Here is a 24,660-nt window from a genome sequence, read left to right as displayed (position 1 = left end):
ATTTTTTTTCAATTTATTTTATTTATTTATTTTTGGCTGCACTGGGTCTTCATTGCTGCACACAGGATTTTTCTAGTTGTGGCGAGAGGGGACTACTCTTTGTTGTGTTGTGCAGGCTTCTCATTGCAGTGGCTTCTCTTGTTGCGGAGCACGGGATCTAGGCGTGCAGGATTCAGTAGTTGTGGTTTGCGCGCTCTAGAGTGCAGTCTCAGTAGTTGTGGTGCACGGGCTTAGTAGCTCCGAGGCATGTGGGATCTTCCCGGACCAGGGCACGAACCTGTGTCCCATGCATTGGCAGGCAGATCCTTAACCACTGTGCCACCAGGGAAGTCCCCTAGTCTTTGTTTTAATGACTTATGCACATTTCCTAAAGGATACTTATGTCAGAGTTCATATACTATCAGATACTGTCTTTTTAATATACTCCTAGTTTTAAGTCATTTTTTTAAATTAAAAGATTAAAATGTAAAGTAGAAAACAAGAAAGGCTAACTAAGGAAGACAAATTAAAGAGGTAGGTTCCTTAATATATAAATTTATTGCAGTTTCAATCAGAACCTCCACAGGGTTTGTTTTTTAATTTTACAAGTTGCTTCTGAAGTTCATATGGAAAAATACTTAAGAGAATATTGAAAAAGAAGAATAATTGGCGGATACTTAAACTCCCTATTATTAAAAAGCACCATAAATAGATTAGTAGGATGAGTCCAGAAATAGATCTGAGGCAAAATGTAACATATGATAAAAGGTGACATTTCAAATGAATAGGGAAAGCATGGATTATTCAGTATTTTTAGATCATTGCGGAATTTCTTTCATAATATGTTAGTGCTTTTGACAAAAAATGTGATTTAAATATTAACATTGCTTTGAATATCCTTTTTATTTTTAGCTCTTTTTCATCTTGTTTTAGGTGCTTTTTGCAAACAGCTAAATTACTTGTATGCTGTAGGTAAATTTTATTTTCTGAATGTAGTTAAGAACCCTTGTTTCTGGGAGTTCACCTCGTTTGCATTTATTATGATAATAGATTTTTTTTTCAGGTTCTTAGCTGCAGAAAACCATGTTTTCTAGTTTGTTTGTTTTTTTTAAAAAAAAGGAAAAAAGAAAATGTTTTAGCAAGAGCTACAGTTAACCCATAAAATAATTGAAAGGACTAAAGAAACATACACCATATTCTATGCTGGGCTTCTGGAAATGACGTCTGTAACCAGACTGCAAAACTGCATGGGCTAGGGAACTGTCTGCTGTGATCTATGTTTGTAAAATTGAAGCCTTCTTCCTGCTGCTTGTTTTTCTTTTAACTTAAAAAAGGTGTGAAATATAACATAGCATGCATACATAAAAGGCCATGAAACATAAATGTACACTTTAATAAATAATCATAAAATGAATACCATCCAGTTACAAAAGAGAACATTGCCTGTACACCAGAAGCCCCTGTATGCCCTTTCTGATCTCATATTTCTGTCGTCCCCCAAGAGGCAACCACAAGCTTGACTTTTGTGATTATAGGTCTGTAGTGATTTACTTATTTTTCTTAATAGTTTTACCTCTTGTCTGTAAACATGATAGTTTTTTTTTTCTGAAGAAAATCATGCTGAATGTATTCTTTTATCTCATCCTTCTTGTAAGATTGTCACCCATTATATGTAATATAGTCTGTTGTTATGTTGAAGGACATTTGAGCTGTTGCCCGTTTTTAGTCCATATGAACAGTGCTGGTATGAACATTCATATGTATTGTGTGTCATGAATTTATGCTATATACCAATGGGTAGTGAGTAGTCAAGAGTATACATATCTTCACCTTTACCATATAATGCCTAGATGTTTTCTAAAGTAGTTGTACCAGTTTATACTCCTACCAGTAGTTGATGATAGAACATGTTACTCCACATTCTTAACTTAACTCTTGTCAAACTTTAATTTATGCAGCAATCTGATAATTATGTTGTGGTATCTCATTATGGCTTTTATTTATTTATTTATTGAGTTATTTGTTTATGGCTGCGTTGGGTCTTCATTGCTGAGCACGGGCTTTTCTCTAGTTGCGGCGAGCAGGGGCTACTCTTCATTGTGGTGCGCAGGCTTCTCATTGCGGTGGTTTCCCTTGTTGCAGAGCACGGGCTCTAGGGGCGCGGGCTTCAGTAGTTGTGGCTCGCGGGCTTCAGTAGTTGTGGCTCACGGGATTTAGAGCGCAGGCTCAGTAGTTGTGGCACACGGGTTTAGTTGCTCCGCGGCATGTGGGATCTTCCCAGACCAGGGCTCGAACCCGTGTCCCCTCCATTGACAGGCAGATTCTTAACCACTGTGCCACCAGGGAAGTCCTCATTATGGCTTTTAATTTGTATTTCCGTGATGATTAAAGAAGCCAAACACCTCTGCATGCTTTTTGGCTCTTTGGATTTCCTCATTTGTAAAAGCCTGTTCAGGACCTTTATCCATTTTTCTATTGAGTAGTCTTCTTGATTTGATTTGTTTTAGCATTTTATATATTCTGGATACCATTCTTTTGGTGTGTATATATTATAAATATATCATCTTCCATTCTGTGAGTTGTCTTTTCACTCTAGTAATCATATCTTTTGATGAACAGAAATTCTTAATTTTGATGGTAGTACAACTTCACAATCATTTTCTTATATGGCTAGTGCATTCTTTGTCTTTCGGAAATCCTTCCCCACCTTGAGATCGTAAATGTACTTTCTTGTGCATTATCTAAGCATTTTAGCTTTGCTTTTCACGTCAGGTCTTTAATGTACCTGGAATTGATTTTGTGTGTGCGTGTGTGTGTGTGTGTTTGGCATCAGGGACCCAAAGTTGTTGTTGTTGTTTTTTTATAATTTTATCCCGTTTCCATTTATTGACTGTCCTTTCTCCACTGTTCATATATCAAGTGTCTGAATATGCATGGATCTGTCTCTGTGCTCACTGTTGTATTTGTTCACTGGCTTACAACTTTTCCATACAGGTCTTATTAGAGATTTGTTAGCATTGTTGGCAGGTATATCACACCTTTCACTGTTATTGTGAATGGGATCTTTTTTCTTTAAGTTACATTTTGTAATTTTTTGTTGCTGTTTTACAAAAATAGAATTCATATTTTATATAACTACTTATATCCAGTAGCCTTATTGAACTTTATCAATGCCAGTAATCTATCCACAAATGTTTTCTTTAGGGCCTTTTTTTGTTTCTTTGTTTCGGCGACTCCACTTGGTGCCTCTCAGGCTGGTTGCTTTTCTTAAATACATAATGGTGATAACAACAAAAACTAATGTTTATTGAGCACAAACTATGTGTCTGGTGCTGTTGCTGATAGTTTTACATGTGTATATGCCTGTGTGTGTGAATTTCTAGCTTCATCAATATTGGTAGCTGTTCTGGTTTCCCTTAGCATTTGTGAAGGTCATTATTTCGTATACTGCAAGCAACCCCCTGTTGTGAGTGACAGGTCACTCTGGAGGGTGGGTTCCATCTGTGGGATGGGATGGGATGGGGAGATGCACTGTAGTGTTCAAGAGATGGCTTTTCAGCATATATAATATTGGAAAAGAAAAGAACTAGTTAGCCCAAACATATTAGAGAAGGCTTGTGGCTATAAAAGTTGTGTGGCACCCGTCCATTTGGGGAGGGGGCTTATTTCTTCTACCACATCCCCTTTGAGACCCTGTTGTCCCTATCAGCTGATGCACCACTTTTCTTAAAAGAGAGGTATTATAGTTACCGGCATCTTAGGAACTTAAATGTTTCACCTTTTACCATGCAGGGAATTTAGGCACTGACCTAGCTCCTGCAGTTTTAAATGAATCTGCCAGGCTTCTACCATCCATTCCTGACTTCAGCCTTTGCCACTGCCTCTGAGTTTGAACTTTTCTGGAACTCTGTTAATGGGGAATACTGATGTACTGCCTCCTTTACTGACTGTGCTTTTTCCTTATGTTGGATTACAAATTTTGCATTCTGATTTTTCCCTCAATATAATTATTTGTTTAAAATTCCAGGAATTCCTCAGATTTTCTTATGACCCTTCTCTGTGTTTCATGACTGCTCTGGACTTTTTCTAATATTTATATTCTGTCCTTTCAGTAGGATTTTGGTGGGGAGAATATGTCAGTGTTTGGACTTAGTTTGCTGTCTTGAACTGTAACTTGAAGTTTAATATTACAGAATATTTCAGAATTTTAAATGATAGTGAATATAGTCAGTCAGTATAGGTTTTGGAATTAGGTATATGGGATCTTTGCCACTTAAAATACTTGAGTTATTTTGAGCAAATTTCTTAACCATTCAAAGTTTTGGTTTCCTCATCTGCAAAATGAAAATAATGGAACTAATCTTACCTATCACTTAGGTGTATTATATGAGATAATACAATACATGTAAAGCTCTTAGCACAGAAAGTGGTATCCAGTAAGTGCTCAATAAATGTTATTTATTAGATTATGAATATTCAACAGTTGTTTTAAAAACAAATCCAGTAGCTTTTTCTGAAAATCTTCTTGAAGTGAAATTAATAAACAGATGATAAGCTGCTAGCAGTATGGTATCAAAACTTTTAACATATCCTTGCCACTAAATGTAATTAAGACTAAGACTTATGTGGAATTAGTAAATCTGTGCTGTAACATTTTTCTCCTAGGATCAGCTTGATGGTCATAATATAATTGCATTATTTATAAAATTAATTTATTAATATGTGAATGAAGGGATTAATACAAGTCCTTCTTTAATAGCTTTCAAAATATTTTTCTTAAATATTTTCCTATGCTAATTCAAAATTTAACATGCTAATTCAGCATATGTTGGCATTTTTATTCTGCCACAGGATTAATGTATACACCTGAAAGAGTAAAATGTTTTATTTTTTATTACAGCAGAATGGCCAAAGACCATGACAGGTCTTCCCAGCACATCAGGGACAACTGCCAGTGTGGTCATCATACGGGGCCTGAAGATGTATGTAGCTCATGTGGGTGACTCAGGGGTGGTTCTTGGAATTCAGGATGACCCAAAGGATGATTTTATCAGAGCTGTGGAGGTGACACAGGACCATAAGCCAGAACTTCCCAAGGAAAGAGAACGAATTGAAGGACTTGGTGGGAGGTAATTATTGTCCTATTTTGTCTTTCTTCTCTTGGTTCTATTTAGTCGTTTTCTGCTTTATTTACCAGATTGACCTACTCCTCCCTTTTAATGAAGTTACAGATTTTCAGTTTGCCTGATGAAGTACTTATGTATGTTCATATTTATCTTATTATTTTGAGTTGACTGTTTTATTTCTGATAATGGCTCCAAAGGGAAATAATATTTTAATATTATTATTATTAAATAATAATAATAATATAACTAATAATAATAATAATTTTGTTACTCAAGTAACAAAACATACAAGGATTTATTTAAAACCTTTTACATAAATACTGATCAGCATGCCCTTCAGAATCTGGACAGAGCAGCCCTTATAGTTCCAGAGTAGAACAATTTGATATTTATTTCTTTAGGCTGCGCTGGGTCTTAGGTCGTCTTTGTTGCAGCATGCATGCAGGATCTAGTTCCCCGATCAGGGATCGAACCTGGGCCCCTTGCACTGGGAGCTTCGAGTCCTACCCACTGGACCACCTACTCTGGGGAAGTCCCCCAGAGTAGAACAATTTGAATCTGTCTTTGGGAATAGAATTTTGTTAGAATTAGCTTTCAGTTTTTCCCTTTTATTTCTGAGTCATATATGCTGCAAACCTCTGTTTCAACTTATTGTCTCAATATGTATCGAGATAGTTTGTAAACTATGAACTGAATTTGACTTCAGCATATTTTTATGCTACGAACTAAAATGTAAGATTATTCTAAAAATCAGAGGAATGAGTAACATAAGAAAATTTAAAAATTATTCCAATACTAATTTTTAAAAATCAAGGATTAAGGCAAGTTAAACAGAGTTTGGTGTTTTCTAAATAATCATTCTAACTCAAGTCTTACAATGATATTATTACTTGCCTCCTCTTTCTTGCTTTTTTTTTTTTTTTTAAGAAGCCCCAGGTTTTTGTCGTTGTTTTTTCTTTTCGGCTGCATCGGGTCTTAGTTGCGGCATGCAGGATCTTTCATTATGGTATACAGGCTTCTCTCTATTTATGGCGCGGGCTCCAGAGCGGTGGATGGGCTCTTTAGTTTGTAGCACGTGGCCTCTCTCGTTGAGATACGCGAGCTCAGTAGTTATGGCGTGCAGGCTTAGTTGCCCCACAGCGTGTGGGACCTTAGTTCCCTGACCAGGGATTGAACCTGTGTCCCCTGCATTGGAAGGCGGATTCTTTACCACTGGATCACCAGGGAAGTCCCTCCTCTCTTTCTTGCTTTTTTTGTTTTGTGGTACTGGGGCCTCTCACTGTTGTGGCCTCTTCTGTTGCGGAGCACAGGCTCTGGACGCGCAGGCTCAGCGGCCATGGCTCACGGGCCCAGCCGCTCCGTGGCATGTGGGATCTTCCCGGACCGGGGCACGAACCCGTGTCCCCTGCTTCAGCAGGTGGACTCTCAACCACTGCACCACCAGGGAAGCCCTCTTTCTTGCTTTTATTAAATCAAAATGGTCTTTTTCAGAGAAATAATAAACTGAAGGAAAGAATTAACATCCTTAAACTACCAGGAGTTCAAAAGATAAGTAAGAAAAACACTAAAACTCTGCTGCCTTCAGATAGATGGATAATGGAGAGGAAGTTTGAACAAAAACAGATTCTCAAAAAAATAGTATAAACATTCGAAAAAATGTTTAACGTTATTGAAATGAAATTATATTTTTTGCTGTTGGGTTAGCAATATTTTTGTTGTAATGGGTATCCTGTTGATAGGATTATATATTGGTATGACCTACACAAAATATAACACCACTAATTTTAAATGTATATAGACTCAGTAATTTAAGGAATCTACTCTAAAGAAGAAATATGAAATGTGGACCAAAATATCTGAATGGAGCTATTGATTGCAGCTGTGTTTATTGACTGTTAATTTAGCTGAAAATAACTTGAAGGCCCAACAGCTGGAAAATGGTTAAGTACATTTAATATATATTCATAACATTGGATATGATATGAACATTAATTTTTATATGTAAATTTTAAAAAATCATGGTGTTATGAAGAATTTCAAACATAAAAGTAGAGGTAGGGGAATTCCCTGGCAGTCCAGTGGTTAGGACTCTGCACTTTCACTGCTGAGGGACTGGGTTCAATCCCTGGTTGGGGAACTAAGATCCTGCAAGCTGCGTGGCGCAGTCAAAAAAAAAAAAAAGTAAAGGTGGAATAGTGTAATGAACTCCCATACGTATGGGGAATTTTTCTTTAATATATGATTTTTTTTCCCTGTTTCACTGAGAAATAATTGACATATATCACTCTATAAATTTAAGACATGCCACATGATGGTTTCATTTACTCATATTGTGAAATGATTACCACAATAGGTTCAGCTAACATCCATCTTCTCATATAGATACAATAAATAGAAAAGAGAGAATAAAGGAAAAAAATTCTCCTTGTGATGAGAACACTTAGGATTTATTGTCTTTAAAACTTTCCTGTATATAATGTAGCAGTATTAACTATAGTCATCATGTTGTACATTACATCCATAGTACTTATTTATCTTATAACTGGAAATTTGTACCTTTTGACCACATTCCTCCAATTCCCCCTTTCCCCTACCAGGAATTTTTAATAATATAGGAGAATGCTTATTGGTCACAATAAGCAGGATATAAAATTACATTGCTAACTCTTTGTCTCCATGGAGATTGTACAAATTTATACTTATATCATCAGGATACGTGGATGACCCTGACAACAGTTGATCATATCCAGTTGTAGGTTAAAAAAAGGCATCTTGGTGATGTTTTCATTTGCATTTATCTTGAGAAAGGTTGAATATCTTTTTATTTAAGAGCCATTTATACTTCCTTTTCTGTGTTTTTTTTGTTTATATTCTTTGTTCATTTTGGGGGAGAGTAGTTAGCCTTTTTTGTATTAATGTGTAGGAGCCACTTAGACATTAGAGAAATTAGACTGATATAATTGATGAGTTTCAGATGTTGTTTTCACAGTTTGTGTTTTGATTCTGCTCCTGGAATATTTTTCCATGTGGCAGTTTATTTTAATGTAGTTAAATTGATCAGTCTCTACCATTATGACTTTTGGGTTTTGTGCCATACATACAGTTCCTTCACTCTGAGGTTATTAAAAAGTCTTCTATATTTTCTTCTTGTACAGCAGTTATGAATACTTTGGTCTTAGGAACCCTTTACACTCCTAAAAATTGAGGCCCTCAAAGAGCTTTTTGTTTATATGGGTTATATGTATTGATTCTACCATACTAGGAATTAAAATGGAGACATTTTCAAATATTTGTTCATTTATTGAAAAATAACAATGTTAGGCTCATTATTTGTTAATATAAAGAAAATTTTTATGAAAAAATAGCTGTTTCCCCAAAACAAACATTTGAGAGGATTGGCATTGTTTTACATTTTTTAAAAGTCTTTTTATTGTCTCGCTTAATAGGCGACTGCTAGATTCGTGTATTTGCTTCTACATTCAATCTGTTGTGATAAGGTATTTTGGTTGTAGTATCTGAAGTAAAGTCTGGTTTTACAGAGATTTATAGGTGGAAAATGGAGACTATTTTAAAAGCTTTTCCATGTTTTGGGGGTATTCTTCTTTGATATTATTCTAAAATTCACGAAGAGGGAGTTTCTTAAAGGTTAATAATAGTGTGGTATCTGAAATCATATCAGTGACTTTTTTCATACTCTTTCACTGAGAGCCATAGGTATATCAGTTACAACCAAGAGCCATTGGTTGAATAATATCTTTATCCATGCATGATTTTTTAATTAGTAGATTTTTGTTGTTTAAGGCAGTTTTAGATTCATAGCAAAATTGAGCAGAAAGTATAGAGAGTTCCTGTATACTCCCTGCCTCCTTCTACTCGCATAGTCTCTTCCACTATCAGTATCCTTCCCCAGTGGTACATTTGTTACAATTGACGACCCTACATTGACACATCATTATCACTCAAAGTCCATAGTTTACGTTAGGGTTGCTTTTGGTGTTGTGCATTCTAGGGTTTGACAAATGTGTAATGACATGTATTTACCATTATAGTTTCATACAGAATAGTTTCACTGCCCTAAAAAGCTTCTGTGCTCTGCCTATTTATCCCTTCCTCCCTCCATTTTTTTTTTTTTTTTTTTTGTGGTACGCGGGCCTCTCACTGTTGTGGCCTCTCCCGTTGCGGAGCACAGGCTCTGGACGCGCAGGCTCAGTGGCCATGGCTCACGAGCCCAGCCGCTCCGCGGCATTTGGGATCTTCCTGGACCGGGGCACGAACCCTTGTTCCCTGCATCGGCAGGCGGACTCTCAACCACTGTGCCACCAGGGAAGCCCCCTTCCTCCCTTCTTACTCCTGGCAACCACTGGTCTTTTTATTGTCTCCATAGTTTTGCCTTTTCCAAAGTGTCATATAGTTGGAATCCTATAGTATATAACCCCCATGCATGATTTTGAAACCTAGGTATTGGTCATTTATAAAGTATTGGTTAGCTGAGTTATGTAGATCATCCAAATATTGACACATTTTATTATACAATATAGCAAATCCTGTAACTGCTCAAAAAGTCCACTGTATACACATGGTCGTAGTATTGTTATGAAAATAATTTTGAGGGCTTCTCTGGTGGCGCAGTGGTTAAGAATCCTCCTGCCAATGCAGGGGACACAGGTTCAAGCCCTGATCTGGGAAGATCCCACATGCCGTGGAGCAAATAAGCCTGTGCACCACAACTACTGAGCCTGCGCTCTAGAGCCCATGTGCCACAACTACTGAAGCCCTCGTGCCTAGAGCCTGGGCTCTGCAGCAAGAGAAGCCACCGCAGTGAGAAATCTGCACACCAGAACGAAGAGTAGCCCCCGCTCGAGCACAGCAACAAAGACCCAGAACAGCCAAAAAATAAATAAATAAATAAAATTTTAAAAAAGAAAAAGAAAATAATTTTGATCTTGCAGACTCCCTGAAATGGTCTGGGGGACTCCCGGCGTCCCTGAACCATATTTTGAGAACCACCTTTCTAGTATTTGTGTGGTTTCATCATTCACATTTTAAGCAGTCCCTCTTTTAAATTTTTCTTTAATTAATTAATTAAATATGGGGTGTCCGTATTGTATCTTTGTTGCTGGGCGTGGGCTTTCTCTACTTGCAGCAATCGAGGACTACTCTTCGTTGTGGTGCACGGGCTTTTCATTGCAATGGCTTCTCTTGTTGTGGAGCATGGGCTCTAGGCACACAGGCTTCAGTAGTTGTGGCACGTGGGCTCATTAGTTGTGGCACGTGGGCTCTAGAGCGCAGGCTCAGTAGTTGTGGTGCACAGGCTTAGTTGCTCCGTGGTGCATGGGATCTTCCCGGACCAGGGATTGAACCCATGTCCGCTGCATTGGTAGGTGGATTCTTAACCACTGTGCCACCAGGGAAGTCCCATCATTTACATTTTAATCTTATAGCTCTGGAATTATAAAATTAAAGCTGAGTAGTAGGGATATGTTAATATTTTTTTCTCATTGGCCATTGGTAGCCACTTGAACAACCATTCCTTACTGATTAGAAGGCTTACCAGGCATAAAACCCTTCTTCAATGGGAAGATGATCTTGAGTTTATCCTCTTCTAGCACTCTTTCTCTGGTTAAGATAAATATGGAATGTCAGCTCTGTTATAAGGCAACATTGCTTATTTTAGAATGACCCTTGAATGGAACTGCATCTGGATAGGAAAGATTTTGAATGGACCACAAATTTCTCTTGGGAAGCAGAGACCTTAGCTGCCATGTGTACATGCAGTTTGACTTGTGCAGGGACGAGCAAGTCATGGGCTGTTAAGATACTGATTCTTATGGCATACGAAGCTCACTTGTGGTGCCTAGAAATTGGCTCCTGGATTTCTGTAAGGATCACTGCTGAAGACAGCACGACTGAAGCAGCAGTGCTGGCATACTCTGTTTCCTGTCCTGTATGCTACAAAGTTAAATGAGCCTGGTTTCATGCTATAGTTTATTTGATCCTATGAGTGTGAAGGTCAGTATGTATCTGAGACCAATACTGATAGTTATGCAAATTGAGCTTTGCAATTATATATATTTGGGTCTTTTTCTGGGCTTTATTTTTTTTATTTTTATTTTTTTTGCGGTATGCAGGCCTCTCACTGCTGCGGCACCTCCCACTGAGGAGCACAGGCTCTGGACGCGCAGGCCCAGCAGCCATGGCCCACGGGCCCAGCCGCTCCGTGGCATGCAGGATCCTCCCAGAACGGGGCACGAACCCGCGTCCTCTGCATCGGCAGGCGGACTCTCAACCACTGTGCCACCAGGGAAGCCCCTGGGCTTTCTTTTTTTAATACTGTATATTCGTGCACCAGTACCATACTTATTTTATTTATTTTTATTTTAATAAATTTATTTATTTATTTTTGGCTGCGTTGGGTCTTCATTGCTGCTCGAACCCGTGTCCACTGCATTGGCAGGCGGATTCTTAACCACTGCACCACCAGGGAAGCCCATATTATTTTAAATTGAGGCTTTATTTTAATTTTTAATATTGGTAGGCCTGACTCCTCTCATTAGTCTTTAAAAAAATGTTTTTCTTGACTGTTCTTTATTTTTCACTATGAATATTAAAATTATTTTTATTTTAATAACTTCTTTTAGAGTTTATTTTTTTGTCCTGTTACTTAAAATAGCATCTGGATAGTTGGACAGATGCTGTTTGCCATTTGAAAGCAGGTGTCTTTTTGCACAAATCGAACTTTTTTTTTTTTTATTTTTAAAATAAATAAATATTTATTTATTTATTTATTGTTGGCTGTGTTGGGTCTTCGTTGCTGTGTGCGGGCTTTCTCTAGTTGCGGTGAGCGAGGGCTACGCTTCGTTGCCGAGCGCGGACTTCTCATTGTGGTGGCTTCTCTTGTTGTGGAGCACGGGCTCTGGGCACGCAGGCTTCAGTAGTTGTGGCACGTGGGCTCATTAGTTGTGGCTCGTGGGCTCTAGAGCACAGGCTCAGTAGCTGTGGCACACGGGCTTAGTTGCTCCACGGCATGTGGGATCTTCCTGGACCAGGGCTCGAACCCATGTCCCCTGCATTGGCAGGCGGATTCTTAACCACTGTGCCACCAGGGAAGTCCCTCAACTGTTTTATTGTAAGTTATTTACTCCTTTCCCTCTGTCCTCACCCTGGGCAACTGGCCAGTGCTCTGTTTTTCCAGCCTTCTGTTGCTGCTCAGTCATCCTTTTGCATATCAGGCTGATCCTTTGTGTATGCCATTAGTCATGCAGGACAACAGCAGGAAGTGCAATAAAAGCAGCATCTTTTGCAACATTTCTTTGGTTTTTTGATTCTGGATTTAAAACTTTGTTTTAGCCAGTGCCCTTATTTTGTCATTTGTTTCTGAGAAACACAGAGACCATAATATCTTTGAATATTAAGTATCTAGAGAGCTCCTAGGAGAGTTATGTTGGAAGCAATTTGCGTAGGTACTGTAATTACTTAAGTATTAAGCCTTACTTTTTAGGGAGCTGGTTTAGGAAAGAACAATAGGGCATAAGGTGTTAGGAAGGCAGAATGTTGGTGTCTCTTCTCCTGGAACTCTTATGTTTCACAGATTCTTGTGAATTGTAGATTCAATGTTTACTCTCCTGTTTGCTTTTTGAGGATCAGCATTGAAGAAAGCATAAAATAACAGTGATGGCCTTCGATACTCTTACTATGACCAAGAACAATGTTGCTTTCAGTATTACAAATTAAACTAATTCCCAAAAGGGCTAGTAAATGAACACCTCTCTTGAATTTCTCTTCTAGGTTAATGTTGACAAAGTTTTCTGCTCATCCTGTACTTGCTGCATTCCCCCCTGTTTTGTCCAGTATAGTAGCCACTAACCACATATAACTGTTTGAATTTAAATATAAATTAATTAAATTAAAAATTGAGTTCCTCATTTGCACTAGTCACATTGACAGTGCTCAGTTGGTGGACATGGCTAATGCCTGCTGTATCAGACTGTGCCTAGTGAACATTTCCATCACTGCAGGAAGTTTCATGAGACAGAGCTGCTCAAATCTCCTGGCCTGCCCTTGTCTCATGAGCTTGTTTTCTACTTAAGAAAGATGATTGAGGCTGTTCTCCTTCTGTCATATTCATGTTTTTCTGGGCTCAGAGGAAGATTTTTTTTCTCATTTATGAAGGTTTATGCCTTTATTTAGGTTCTCTTAGAACTTGTGTTCCATTTGTTATCTCTTCTCCCTAGTATCTTCATTCCTTTGAAGTTAGAGCAGAAATAGAAAAGCCACAGATGGAGGTTAACTTGGAGGCTGCTGCTGAGGTCTACAGCATTTCATACTGACATTCCTGTGGAGATGGTCACCACTATCTGTCCTGTCTTCAGCTTTCCATATCTTGAAGCCAGTTTAGTTTCAGTGTTCATCAGGTTTACGGGGACAGAGTCATACTACTCACAGTCAACATAGTAAGCTATTAAGAGACTCATGTATACATCAGGATGTCATAGTACTCATTAATAATGAGAACAGTAACTGACAAGAAGACCACATATTATTGTCAGCTGGCCTGCCATAGATGAAATGAAATTTCAGATTATAATCAGAGGGTTTCAGTGTGCACGTGGGACCTTAGTGTGAAGATTTAATTCAGTTATCTTAATGTCATCTATCTTTGAGAGTTCAGAATCCACTTGTGTCTTATGCATGTATCTGTCAGGTGAACCTAATATCAGGCAGGCTAATACTGTTTCTTGGGAATGCTCTTTGCCACTCTTCCCCTCACCTTTTTAAAGCCTTCCAGGGGAGCATTTTTCTTCTGTTTATTTATTTTTTAAAATTCCAGGCAGATTATGATTAAATTGATTTAAGGGCCAGTTTCCCATTTCAGTCGTTCAGGCATAGGTTGAGAGACCATCTCTGTTGAGTTTTATTACTTTTTTGCTGCAATATTTGACTATATCTCAATGTTTTAGGCACCCTGGAGTGTACTGACTTCTTGTGTATTAATTACAGATTTCTGTTGCTCCAACACCAAATTTCTAGGCGGGTTTTCTTGTTGTGTAACCCCCAAATCTATATTTCTACAGCTGATCTGTTTCCAAAGTCTAGTCTCACTTCTAAATACAAAAATATCTAAATACATAGGTACTTCTATTGAGAAATTTATTATTAATTCCTCAGATCAAAAATATTAAAATTGAAGTTCTATTTTCAATACCCCTAAATCCTTCAAAAAGTATACAACCTTTTCAATTTCTTTTATCATTATGTAATCCCTCTTCAATTTTAACCACTTCTTCCTCCCCTCAGTTTTTTTAGTTATCAAATTTTCTTGCTTTTTTAGAGTCATATACTATAATGTTGATTGCAGCATCATTTACAATAGCCAGGACATGGAAGCAACCTAAGTGTCCATCAACAGCTGAATGAATAAAGAAGATGTGGCACATATATACAATGGAATATTACTGAGCCATAAAAAGAAATGAATTGAGTTATTTGTAGTGAGGTAGATGAACCTAGAGTCTGTTGTACAGAGTGCAGTAAGTCAGAAAGAGAAAAACAAATACTGTATGCTAACACATATATATGGAATCTAAAAAAAAAAAAAAAAAGGTTCTGAAGAACCTAGGGGCAGGACAGGAAAAAAGACGCAGACATAGGACTTCCCTGATGGCGCAGTGGTTAAGAATCCGCCTGCCAATGCAGGAGACACGGGTTTGATCCCTGGTCTGGGAAAATCCCCCATGCTGTGGTGCAGCTAAGCCCATGTGCCACAACTACTGAGACTGTGCTCTAGAGCCCACGAGCCACAACTACTGAACCCTGCATGCCTAGAGCCCGTGCTCCACAACAGGAGAGGCCACCGCAATGAGAAGCCTGCTCACCACAATGAAGGGTGGCCCCCTCTCGCTGCAACTAGAGAAAGCCCGTGCACAGCAACAAAAACCCAACACAGCCCAAAATAAATAAATACGTAAATAAATTTATTTATTTTAAAAAAAGAGAAAAGACGCAGACGTAGCGAATGGACTTGAGGACACGGGGAGGGGGAAGGGTAACCTGGAACGAAGTGAGAGAGTAGCGTGGATATATATATACTACCAAATGTAAAATAGATAGCTAGTGGGAAGCAGCTGCATAGCACAGGGAGGTCAGCTCGGTGCTTTGTGACCACCTAGAGGGGTGGGATAGGGAGGGTGGGAGGGAGACGCAAGAGGGAGAGGATATGGGGGTATATGTAAACATATAGCTGATTCACTTTGTTATACAGCAGAAACTAATACAACATTGTAAAGCAATTATACTCCAGTAAAGATGTTTTAAAAAAATCCAAAAGAAACACAAAATGAATATCGTGGCAGAAATTACTAAGACCACTGAATCCCACTGAAATGGATTTGAAAAGGAAAAAATGTATTATGTCCTATTGCAGTAGTCTATTTCTGTGTATTTCCATTTGTGTGTGTGTGTGTGTGTGTGCCTGTCACTGGATCTTAAAAAAAAATTATCTTGCTTTTTTACATACATGATATCTACTCATTTCTATTCCCATTGCTTCCATTCCATTCTGTCTAGCCTACCTCAATAACCTCCAAATTTTCATCTTAATCTACCCTATTTTGTCTTTGCCTTCTGAACAGGAGCTTTGGTTTATGCATCTTTGTATCTGAAACAGATAAGTCATTATTTTGCAATAATCTGATTTTATTAGCTATTTAACACGTTAAACTACTTTAGTTGTTATATTTTAATCATTTAGAGTATTTATGTGAACTCTATTTTTTAGCGTGATGAACAAGTCTGGGGTGAATCGTGTAGTTTGGAAACGACCTCGGCTCACTCACAGTGGACCTGTGAGAAGGAGCACAGTCATTGACCAGATTCCATTTCTGGCAGTAGCAAGAGCACTTGGTAAGTAGGACTTAATATTTGGTGAAATCATCTTGGATTTTCTATAATATATGGTGGTAAAATAAAAGAGAAGACTGAGAATTAAACCCTCATTTGGCACGTAATGAAGGTATAAATATGACATTATAGTAAATGATTGAAAACCTAATTATAGTAAATGATTGAAAACCTAATTAAAGTATGGGTTTCAGTGCCAATTGCTCTTTGATCATGAGTTATGTTCAATGTTTTGCTAGTTCCCATTTATTTCTAGGGAAGTAAATGTATGCCTAGGCTTGATGTTAGCCTTAAAACTATTTCTAAGTGTCCTTCCCTACTTCAGCCCTTCATATTTCTCTTCAGAGCCTTCAAAGCTCTTTTTTTTCATTAGCTAGCAAAGTAAATTGTACATGACAAAATAAACATGCTTATTTTCTGTTCTACCTGGTTTTGAAAGGAAGGCTAGAGGATTATAGCTATAGAAATACCTTACCTTGGATGTACTAATTAAATTTTCTTCTAAGGAAAATTTCTTTTAGAAAACACCACTTTTTCCCTTCTCTCCTTCTTCCTCTAACAGATACTTGAGAACTGACTTGGTGCCAGGCACTGCCTTAGGCTTTGGAGAGATTATACAGATAGACTCTGCCCTCAGGGAGCAAGACTAAGTAGTTGGGGAGATGGGCAATAAAGAAGGAAACTTGTCCTGAAAGTAATATAACATTGCAAGTCAATTATACTTTAGTTTTTTAAAAAGTAAGCTTGTAAATGAAATAATTACAGGTTAGGAAATATGAAAGTCCTATGATAAAGAATAATTTAGAAGGTAAAAGCTATTTTAGATAGTGTGATGGAAATGATCCTTTTAGGAAGTGTTATTTTATCTGAGATTTTATGGCTGAGAAGGAGTTATTCTTGTGAAGAGCCTGTTGAATATTCTAGGCATGGTTCCTGAATTGGGAAACAGCGTGGCCTGTTGTAGGAATTATCAAAAGGCAGGGGTTAAGGAGGCAAACATGAGCCACAGATGTTTTCATTCTAGTCTAAGGGCACTGGGAAACATTGAAGGATATTAAGCTAAGGAGTAACATTATCTGATTTGCATTTTTAAAAGATCATGCTACCTATCATGTTACTATCTTTGTTCATCTTTGGTGATCATATACATATAGTCCCAATATTCATGGAGCCTATAATCTAATGGGGAGAATAGATAATAAACAAGTGAGAAAATTATTTTAAAAAGCATTATAAAGGAATTAAACAGTATGATATGCCACTGATTGGTGGGAGGGATAGTGGGTAGCAGAGGAGGGCTACTTTGGAGAGGATGATTAAGGAACATTCTTTTATTTATTTATTTTTTAATAAATTTATTTATTTTTGACTCCGTTGGGTCTTCATTGCTGTGCGTGGGCTTTCTCTAGTTGCAGTGAGCGGGGGCTACTCTTCGTTGCGGTGCGCAGGCTTCTTATTGCGGTGGCTCCTCTTGTTGCGGAGCACGGGCTCTAGGCGCACGGGCTTCAGTAGTTGTGGCACTCAGGCTCAGTAGTTGTGTCTCACGGGCTCTGGAACGCAGGCTTAGTAGTTGTGGCACACAGGCTTAGTTGCTCTGCGGCATGCGGGATCTTCCCAGACCAGGGCTTGAACCTGTGTCCCAGCATTGGCAGGCAGATTCTTAACCACTGTGCCATCAGGGAAGCCCAAGGAACATTCTTTTAAAAAGTGATATTTTGAGTGAGTAAGACCTAAAAGGAGGAGAAGGGGCCAAGTCAAAGCAAAGCCATAGCACTTGCAAAGGCTGTTAGGCAATTAGTGGACATTTGATTTTGGAGGGATGGTGGTGCGGGTTGTGTAGCATATATTCTTTTTTCCTACTGAATAATGCCCTGACTTCCTTTTGGGAAACTGTATCTCCCCTACTATGTGCAGTTTTAGTTTAGACATTCCTATTCAGGGTCCTTTTATAAAACATAAAAGGTCAGGCATATGGCCCCAGCTAGATCAGTTAGGTTCCCTGTTCCATGATTTTGAGTTGTGAATCTAGAAAGGATAAACATTAAAAACCAAAAACGTGGTTGGAATGAATTCATCCTAGTGATACTGACCTCCTTTGGCAGTGCTCATTGATGTGGTTGGGTTTTCCTGCCTAGTTGTTTGGAATTGCCCTGTCTCCTTGCCTGGTTCTCCAGCTTCTTGTCTACTGTGTGAGCTACTTGATTTTCTTCTGAGTTGCCTTTTTGGCCTAGGTTAACCTGAGCTGGAAATTGTTGTTTGTTAGCAATGAATCCTAATGCAGAAAGGAAAGGACTTGCTGTCTTTAAGGACCAAGAATGAAGCCAGTGTGAGAGAGAGGAGGTAGAGATGTAAGATGAAGGCGGGGATGAGGACACTTGCCTGATTAAGAGGGTGGCGCAGGCTAAGGTAAGGAGTTCGGTGAAGACATTACCAGTGGTAGGCAAAAACTAAATCCTGCAAGGCTTTCTAGACCATGATAAGGAATTTTATTTTAAATGCTTTTGGGAAGGGATTGAAGAATAGGAGAGGAAGTAAGCCATAGTGGTTAAGAGGTAGCCTTTGGAGCCAAAATTCCTAGTTTCCAATCCCAGTGCTGTTATTTACTGTACAAACTTGGGCAAATTACTTAATATATTGTGGCACAGTTTTTTCAGCTGTAAAGTGGGGCCTGCTTCATACTGTCATGAGTATTGGGTAACTTAGCACGTGTAAAGTGCTTAAAATAGTGCCTGGCACATAGTAAGTGCTCTGTAAATGTTAGTTGTTTTTATTACTGTTGTGTACTGAAGTAGGGCAGTGACATGATCCAGTATGTTTTTAAAGCATCATTTTAGCTGATCCAGCTTGTTTTTAAAAGATCATAATGGCTAAAATTATAGGGTAATAAAATTGGAGGCCAGGGTCCCATTTAGGGACCTGTAGCAGTATTCTAAGCACTTTACATATTTTACAGATTTTTGTCTGCGTTTCCCAAGCCATTCATTCATAGTATACATGTGATATAATTGATCCTCCAATTGTTAGCAAGGAGAAAAAGGGGGCAAGGTGGATGACAGATAGTCAGCTGCTATTGACACTTCAGGTAGATGGTAAATTTCCAGTTAACTGTTGCCATTTGTAACATTAGTGAGCTTAGGAGGAAGGCATGGGAGGCAAGGAATTAATATTACTAAAGAAATAGAGGGAATTTTTGTGGGGAACTCAACACGGACTGAGGGCAAGGTCTTACTCCAGGTTCAAAAGTAAGGTGAACCTTCAGTTTAGAAAGTAGATGCCAATTTATTTTGTATATGTTAAGTGTGTGTGCGCCAAGCATTTCAAGTAAGCCTTGAAACCCTTAAGTGATTGTGGAGAGGAAGAGAAGGAACAGGTGATGGAGTGGCAAAAAGAGCAGAAAAACCAACTGGTTTTCCTGTTTCAGACATTCCTACTTAGTTCAGATATAGCTCTGGAGTAATTCAGACAAGAAGTAATTCAACCTGCTTGAATATCTTCAGTAATCTTTCCTTAATGTTTCAAAGTAGAAATTCTTGTATTATTAGACAATTCTGTGAGTTAAAATCTGCTTCCATGAAGCTTTCAGACAGGGCAGTGTACTTCCTTTTCTTTTTGCATAATGACAGTCATTTACCTATTCAGAATCGGCTAGCATGTTTCTCTAGGCTAATTTCAGACCCTTCATTATTCTTGTCGTATTCCTCTAGATGTTTCCTTCAATAAACGTGATTTGGGAATTGAGGACACTGCAAGATGTGGTCTGACCAGTTTGAAGTACAATGGAAATATTTAGTTCCTGCTACCTGAACATTGTACTTCTAATAATGGAGTCCAAGAATCCTGTCATTAGCTTTTTGTAATCTTAACACATTAGTTGGCTTATTAAGCTCAGATCTCTAGATATTTCTCTTATGAACTGCTACCAGGTCAAGTTTCTCTTTTATGTACTCTGTTGGTTTTTATTGGGATGGTGTAAGGGTGGGGAAATGGAGACTGAATAATTGCATTAGATGAGTTGCTGGTGAAATGTATTTATCAATACAAAAGGTACTGATTAATAGATTGGTGTGTATTTAGAGAGAGAGATCTTGATTGATGTGATGCTGTTTTTCTTCTTAGCTTAGTTTCAACATTTGTTAACTACCTAGAGAAAGAAATAATGTGCGTGGTCCTCGATTTTGTATATTATACAAATATTCAAAAATACTTAGGCAGCAAGATATTAGCATTGTTTAACTACTTCTAGTTGCCAGAGAGAAAAAATAGTAATTAGAGAGTAGAGAAATCAGACACTTTGACTGGGTGATGACAGTTACCATCACTAATGAGGAATAGTTGGACATTGTATGCCTCCAGATGTGTGGTACACATATCCCCTATGTAGTACCCTGGTCAAAAATGCATAGCCTCAATCTAGATAAAGGAGGTTAAAGAAATGTTACAAGTAAAGAAAAAAAGAAGAAGAAAAGAAATGTTACAAGTATATGCTATTCCTGATCCTAGGCTGGATCCTATAAAGGATATTATTAGGCCATCTGATAATTCAGAATATGGATGGTAGACGGTATATTAGGTAAATATTATATTAATATAAATTTATGAAGCTGATAACTGCAGTGTCCTTATTCTTAGAAAATACACTTTGAAGTATTTAGGGATAAAGGACCATTATTTAAAATATTTTTTATATATACACACAGAATCTTTTTTTTTTTTTTCGGTACACGGGCCTCTCACTGTTGTGGCCTCTCCCGTTGTGGAGCACAGGCTCCGGATGCACAGGGTCAGCGGCCATGGCTCATGGGCCCAGCCGCTCTGTGGCATGTGGGATCTTCCCAGACCGGGGCACGAACCCGTGTCCCCTGCATCGGCAGGTGGACTCTCAACCACTGTGCCACCAGGGAAGCCCCAGAATCTTTATATATATGTAGATTGAAAACAAGCGAATGGGGCAAAATGTCAACAATAGATGAATCTGAGTAAAGATCGGTGTTCTTTGTCATAGTTTTATTTTTATAGCTTTATACATTTGAAATGATCTCCAGATGAAATGTTTTTAAAAATAGGCTGGCAGGGACTTCCCTGGTGGCGCAGTGGTTAAGAATCCGCCAGTGAATGCAGGGGACAGGGGTTCGATCCCTGGTCTGGGAAGATCCCACATGCCGCGGAGCAACTAAGCCCGTGAGCCACAACTACTGAGCCCGCATGCCACAACTACTGAAGCCCACGTGCCTACAGCCCATGCTCAGCAACAAAAGAAGCCACCGCAAAGAGAAGCCTGCGCACCAGAACAAAGAGTAGCCCCCACTTGCCACAACTAGAGAAAGCCCGTGCACAGCAACAAAGATCCAATGCAGCCAAAAAAGAAATAAACTTAAAAAAAAATGGATAAAACCACATACAGAGTCCCCACTTCTTTGTGATTGTTTATTCATTCACCAAATATTTATTAAATGCCTGCTGTGTGCCAGGTATTGCTATAGGTTCTGAGGATTCTGCAATGGACAGGTGAAAATTCCTGGACCCATGGAACTTACTTTCTAGTGAGGGGAAACAGATGATAAACTAAAATAAATAAGTAGAATATATATTGTGGTATATAGTAAAAAGTGCTAATGTGAAAAATAAAGCAGGAAACGTTGTGGGGGTGGGAGTGTAATTTTCAATGGGATTGTCAGGGGACTTCCGTAGTGGCACAGTGGTTAAGAATCCACCTGCCAGTGCAGGGGACACGGGTTTGAGCCCTGGTCCGAGAAGATCCCACATGCCGTGGAGCAACTAAGCCTGTGCGCCACAACTACTGAGCCTGCGCTCTAGAGCCCACGAGCCATAACTACTGAAGCCCGTTGGCCTAGAGCCCATGCTCTGCAACAAGAGAAGCCACCACAATGAGAAGCCTGTGCACTGCAACGAAGAGTAGACCCCTCTCTCTGCAATTAGAGAAAGCCCACAAGAAGCAATGAAGACCCAACACAACCAAAAATAAAACAAACAAGTAAATAAATGGGATGGTCAGAGGAGGTCTGAAAAGATGACATTTGAGTGAAGAGATGAGGCATCAAGGTCTGTGGGTGTTTGGGGCAAGATATTAGGCAGAAGGAACAACAAATATAAAGTGTCCTTTTTATGATTTTTTTTTTTTTAACTGAGCAGCTTGAAAGGTGGAGTTGCCATTAACTGATGTAGCAAAGACCAGAGTATATGTAGCAGGGGGAGGTCAGTTCAGTTTTGGACAACTTACCTTCAAGGTGCTAATCAGACATTAAAGGGGTGATATCCATTGGGCTTCTGGTTATGAAAATTGACTAGGTGAGGGCCAGGCTAGAGATATCAGTCTGTGGCTGAATCAAGGGATTGAGTGTAGGTAAAAAAGGGGGGAAAAAAGAAAAGGGAAGGGTCCAGTGACTGAGCCCTGAGATACTGTCACTGTTAAGAGGTGGGGGCATGAATGGAAGAACAGGGAAAACAAGACTGAGAAAGAGCCACAGGTAAAATACAAGAAGGTTCAGGAGAGTGTCCTGAAAGCTAAGAGAAGAAACTGTTTCAAGAAGGTATTTCGTTATATGTCAGTTATACCTCAATTAAAAAAAAAATTTCAAATACTGTTGATAGTTCAGGTAAAGGAAAGACTGAGAAGTGACCTTTGGGTTTAACAATGTGAAAGTCATTGGTGACCTTGACAAAGTAGCTTTTGGTGGATATTGAGACCACAATCGTGACTGGAGTTGGTTCAAGAAAGAGTGAGAAGGGGAAATTTTGATATAGCAAGTTTTAGACACTCTTCCTAGGTTGGGAAGGAAGAGATGGGGCTTTAGCTGGAGTAGAAAGAATAGCGTCAAGAGAGGGTTTGCTACTGTTATTTTTAAAAGGGAAGAAATAATAACAGTTGATGGGAAAGATCGTCTAGACCAGGGAAAACTCCATGTAGGAGATAAAATACAATTGCTATAGTTATTTCCTATGACAATTACATTATTGTAACATAATTTTGTAAACAAATGTATGGAAATAAATGAATATTTTCATATAAAAAGACGTGGGAGAGATGGTTTTGTTTTAGTAATGGAAAAAAATTGCTTCTGCTTTTTCTCTTGATTTTATTTTTCTATCACATATTTTCTCAAATATCTTTTTTATTTTTTTAAACTTTATTGAGATATAACTGACATACAGCACTGTATATAAGTTTAAGGCGTACAGCATTTAAAAGAGAATATCCTTTAGATTTGAACATTTAAGCTGAAAGAAATGCTTTGTCATATTACTTTTCCTGTCTTTATTTTGGCACTTGGGGGGAAAAAAGTTAACTATTTAAGTTCTAGCTTTCTTTTTTTTTTTTTTTTTTTTTTTTTGTGGTACGCGGGCCTCTCACTGCTGTGGCCTCTCCCACTGCGGAGCACAGGCTCCGGACGCGCAGGCTCAGTGGCCATGGCTCACGGGCCCAGACGCTCTGCGGCATGTGGGACCTTCCGGGACTGAGGCCCGAACCTGCGTCCCCTGCAGCGGTAGGAGGACTCTCAACCACTGCGCCACCGGGGAAGCCCTCTAGCTTTCTTTTTAAGTTTAACTTGTTGCATGGTAATTCTTATTGGCCCATAGTAAATTAAATTATAGAATTTAGCACCACTCTTACGGTTAATAGTCATTTTTCTTCCAGTTTTTTGGGAAAGAGAGAAGTTTGCTTATCAAAATTTGTACTGATGATGATCAAAATTACCTGAGTGCAAATGTAGCAAAGGTGTCTCCTAGTGGCTGTCCGATGGAATTGCATGTGAGTCTTGCAATTCATTTATTCATTGAACAGATATTTGAGTGCAGTATGTGCCAAGCACAGGGTCTTTGCCCTCATGGAAGCTTACAGTTTAGAGAGGGGAGAGGCATTCATCAAATGATCACAAAAAGAACTGAAACATTACAACTCTTAACTATTTGTATATCTGTTAGTGGGAACTTAAAATGGGAGTATTTTACCTAACCGGAGAGGCCAGAGAAGTGATGTTTGAGCTGAGGTCTTAAGAATTACTAAAAGTTAATAGAAGAAGAAAATGTGTTCTAGGCATAGGAACTGCATTTGTGAACAGCTCTGTGATAGGAGGAGGCATGGTGAATATAAGGGACTCTGATGAAGGGTAGGTGGAACAAAGATATGGGAACAAGAGGCATAGATAAAGTCAGAAAATACTGCATTTTTATAGGCTGTGGTTAAGAGTTATGCAAGAGTAAACTATTGCAGAGTTGGGGTGGGAAACATAACTAGGTAGGGGGGTGTGTGTGTGTTTTAATTATGGCAAAATACATATAACAAAATTTACCATCTTAACCATTTTAAGTATACAGTTCAGTGGTATTAAGTACGTTTACATTGTTGTGCAACCATCACCACCGTCAATCTTAAATTTGTGTTTTAAAGAGATGATTTTGGTTGCAGTTTTGAGGATGGATTAGGTGAGGCAAAAGTTGCTGGGAAGCTCTCCACGGGAAGCCACTCACAGAGCTGGAGGGGGGTGGGGGAGGAATGTTGAAATTCCCTAGGATAAGGACCACTAGGTGTCCTGCACATTGCTGGCTGCAGTATGCCCCAGCAGCAAGCAGAGAACATACTGAAACCAGAAGAAAGGCCTCTTTCTCATCTGGTATCACTCCAGTGCCCCTATTGAAAACA

At 38.8% G+C, this 24,660-nt stretch overlaps 1 protein-coding gene across 2 annotated transcripts in view; it reads left to right on the top strand.

The window, feature by feature from the left end:
* PPM1D (protein phosphatase, Mg2+/Mn2+ dependent 1D) overlaps positions 1–24,660 on the top strand; it is a 54,274-nt gene that overhangs the window by 12,574 nt on the left and 17,040 nt on the right. The window contains exons 2-3 of one of the 2 annotated variants that reach the window (XM_027087303.1): positions 4,880–5,108; positions 15,880–16,004. In XM_027087303.1, coding sequence (XP_026943104.1) covers positions 4,880–5,108; positions 15,880–16,004 — 354 coding nt within the window. The remainder of the gene's footprint in view (positions 1–4,879; positions 5,109–15,879; positions 16,005–24,660) is intronic. The other variant, XM_027087304.1, reaches the window with a different exon arrangement.

The sequence above is a fragment of the Aethalodelphis obliquidens genome, unplaced genomic scaffold, assembly GCF_003676395.1.
Source record: "Aethalodelphis obliquidens isolate GAN/ISIS:26980383/991018 unplaced genomic scaffold, ASM367639v1 scaffold58, whole genome shotgun sequence".
Taxonomy (NCBI): domain Eukaryota; kingdom Metazoa; phylum Chordata; class Mammalia; order Artiodactyla; family Delphinidae; genus Aethalodelphis; species Aethalodelphis obliquidens.
Note: the sequence above shows the minus strand (reverse complement) of the source record. Positions and strands in the feature narration are given on the sequence as shown.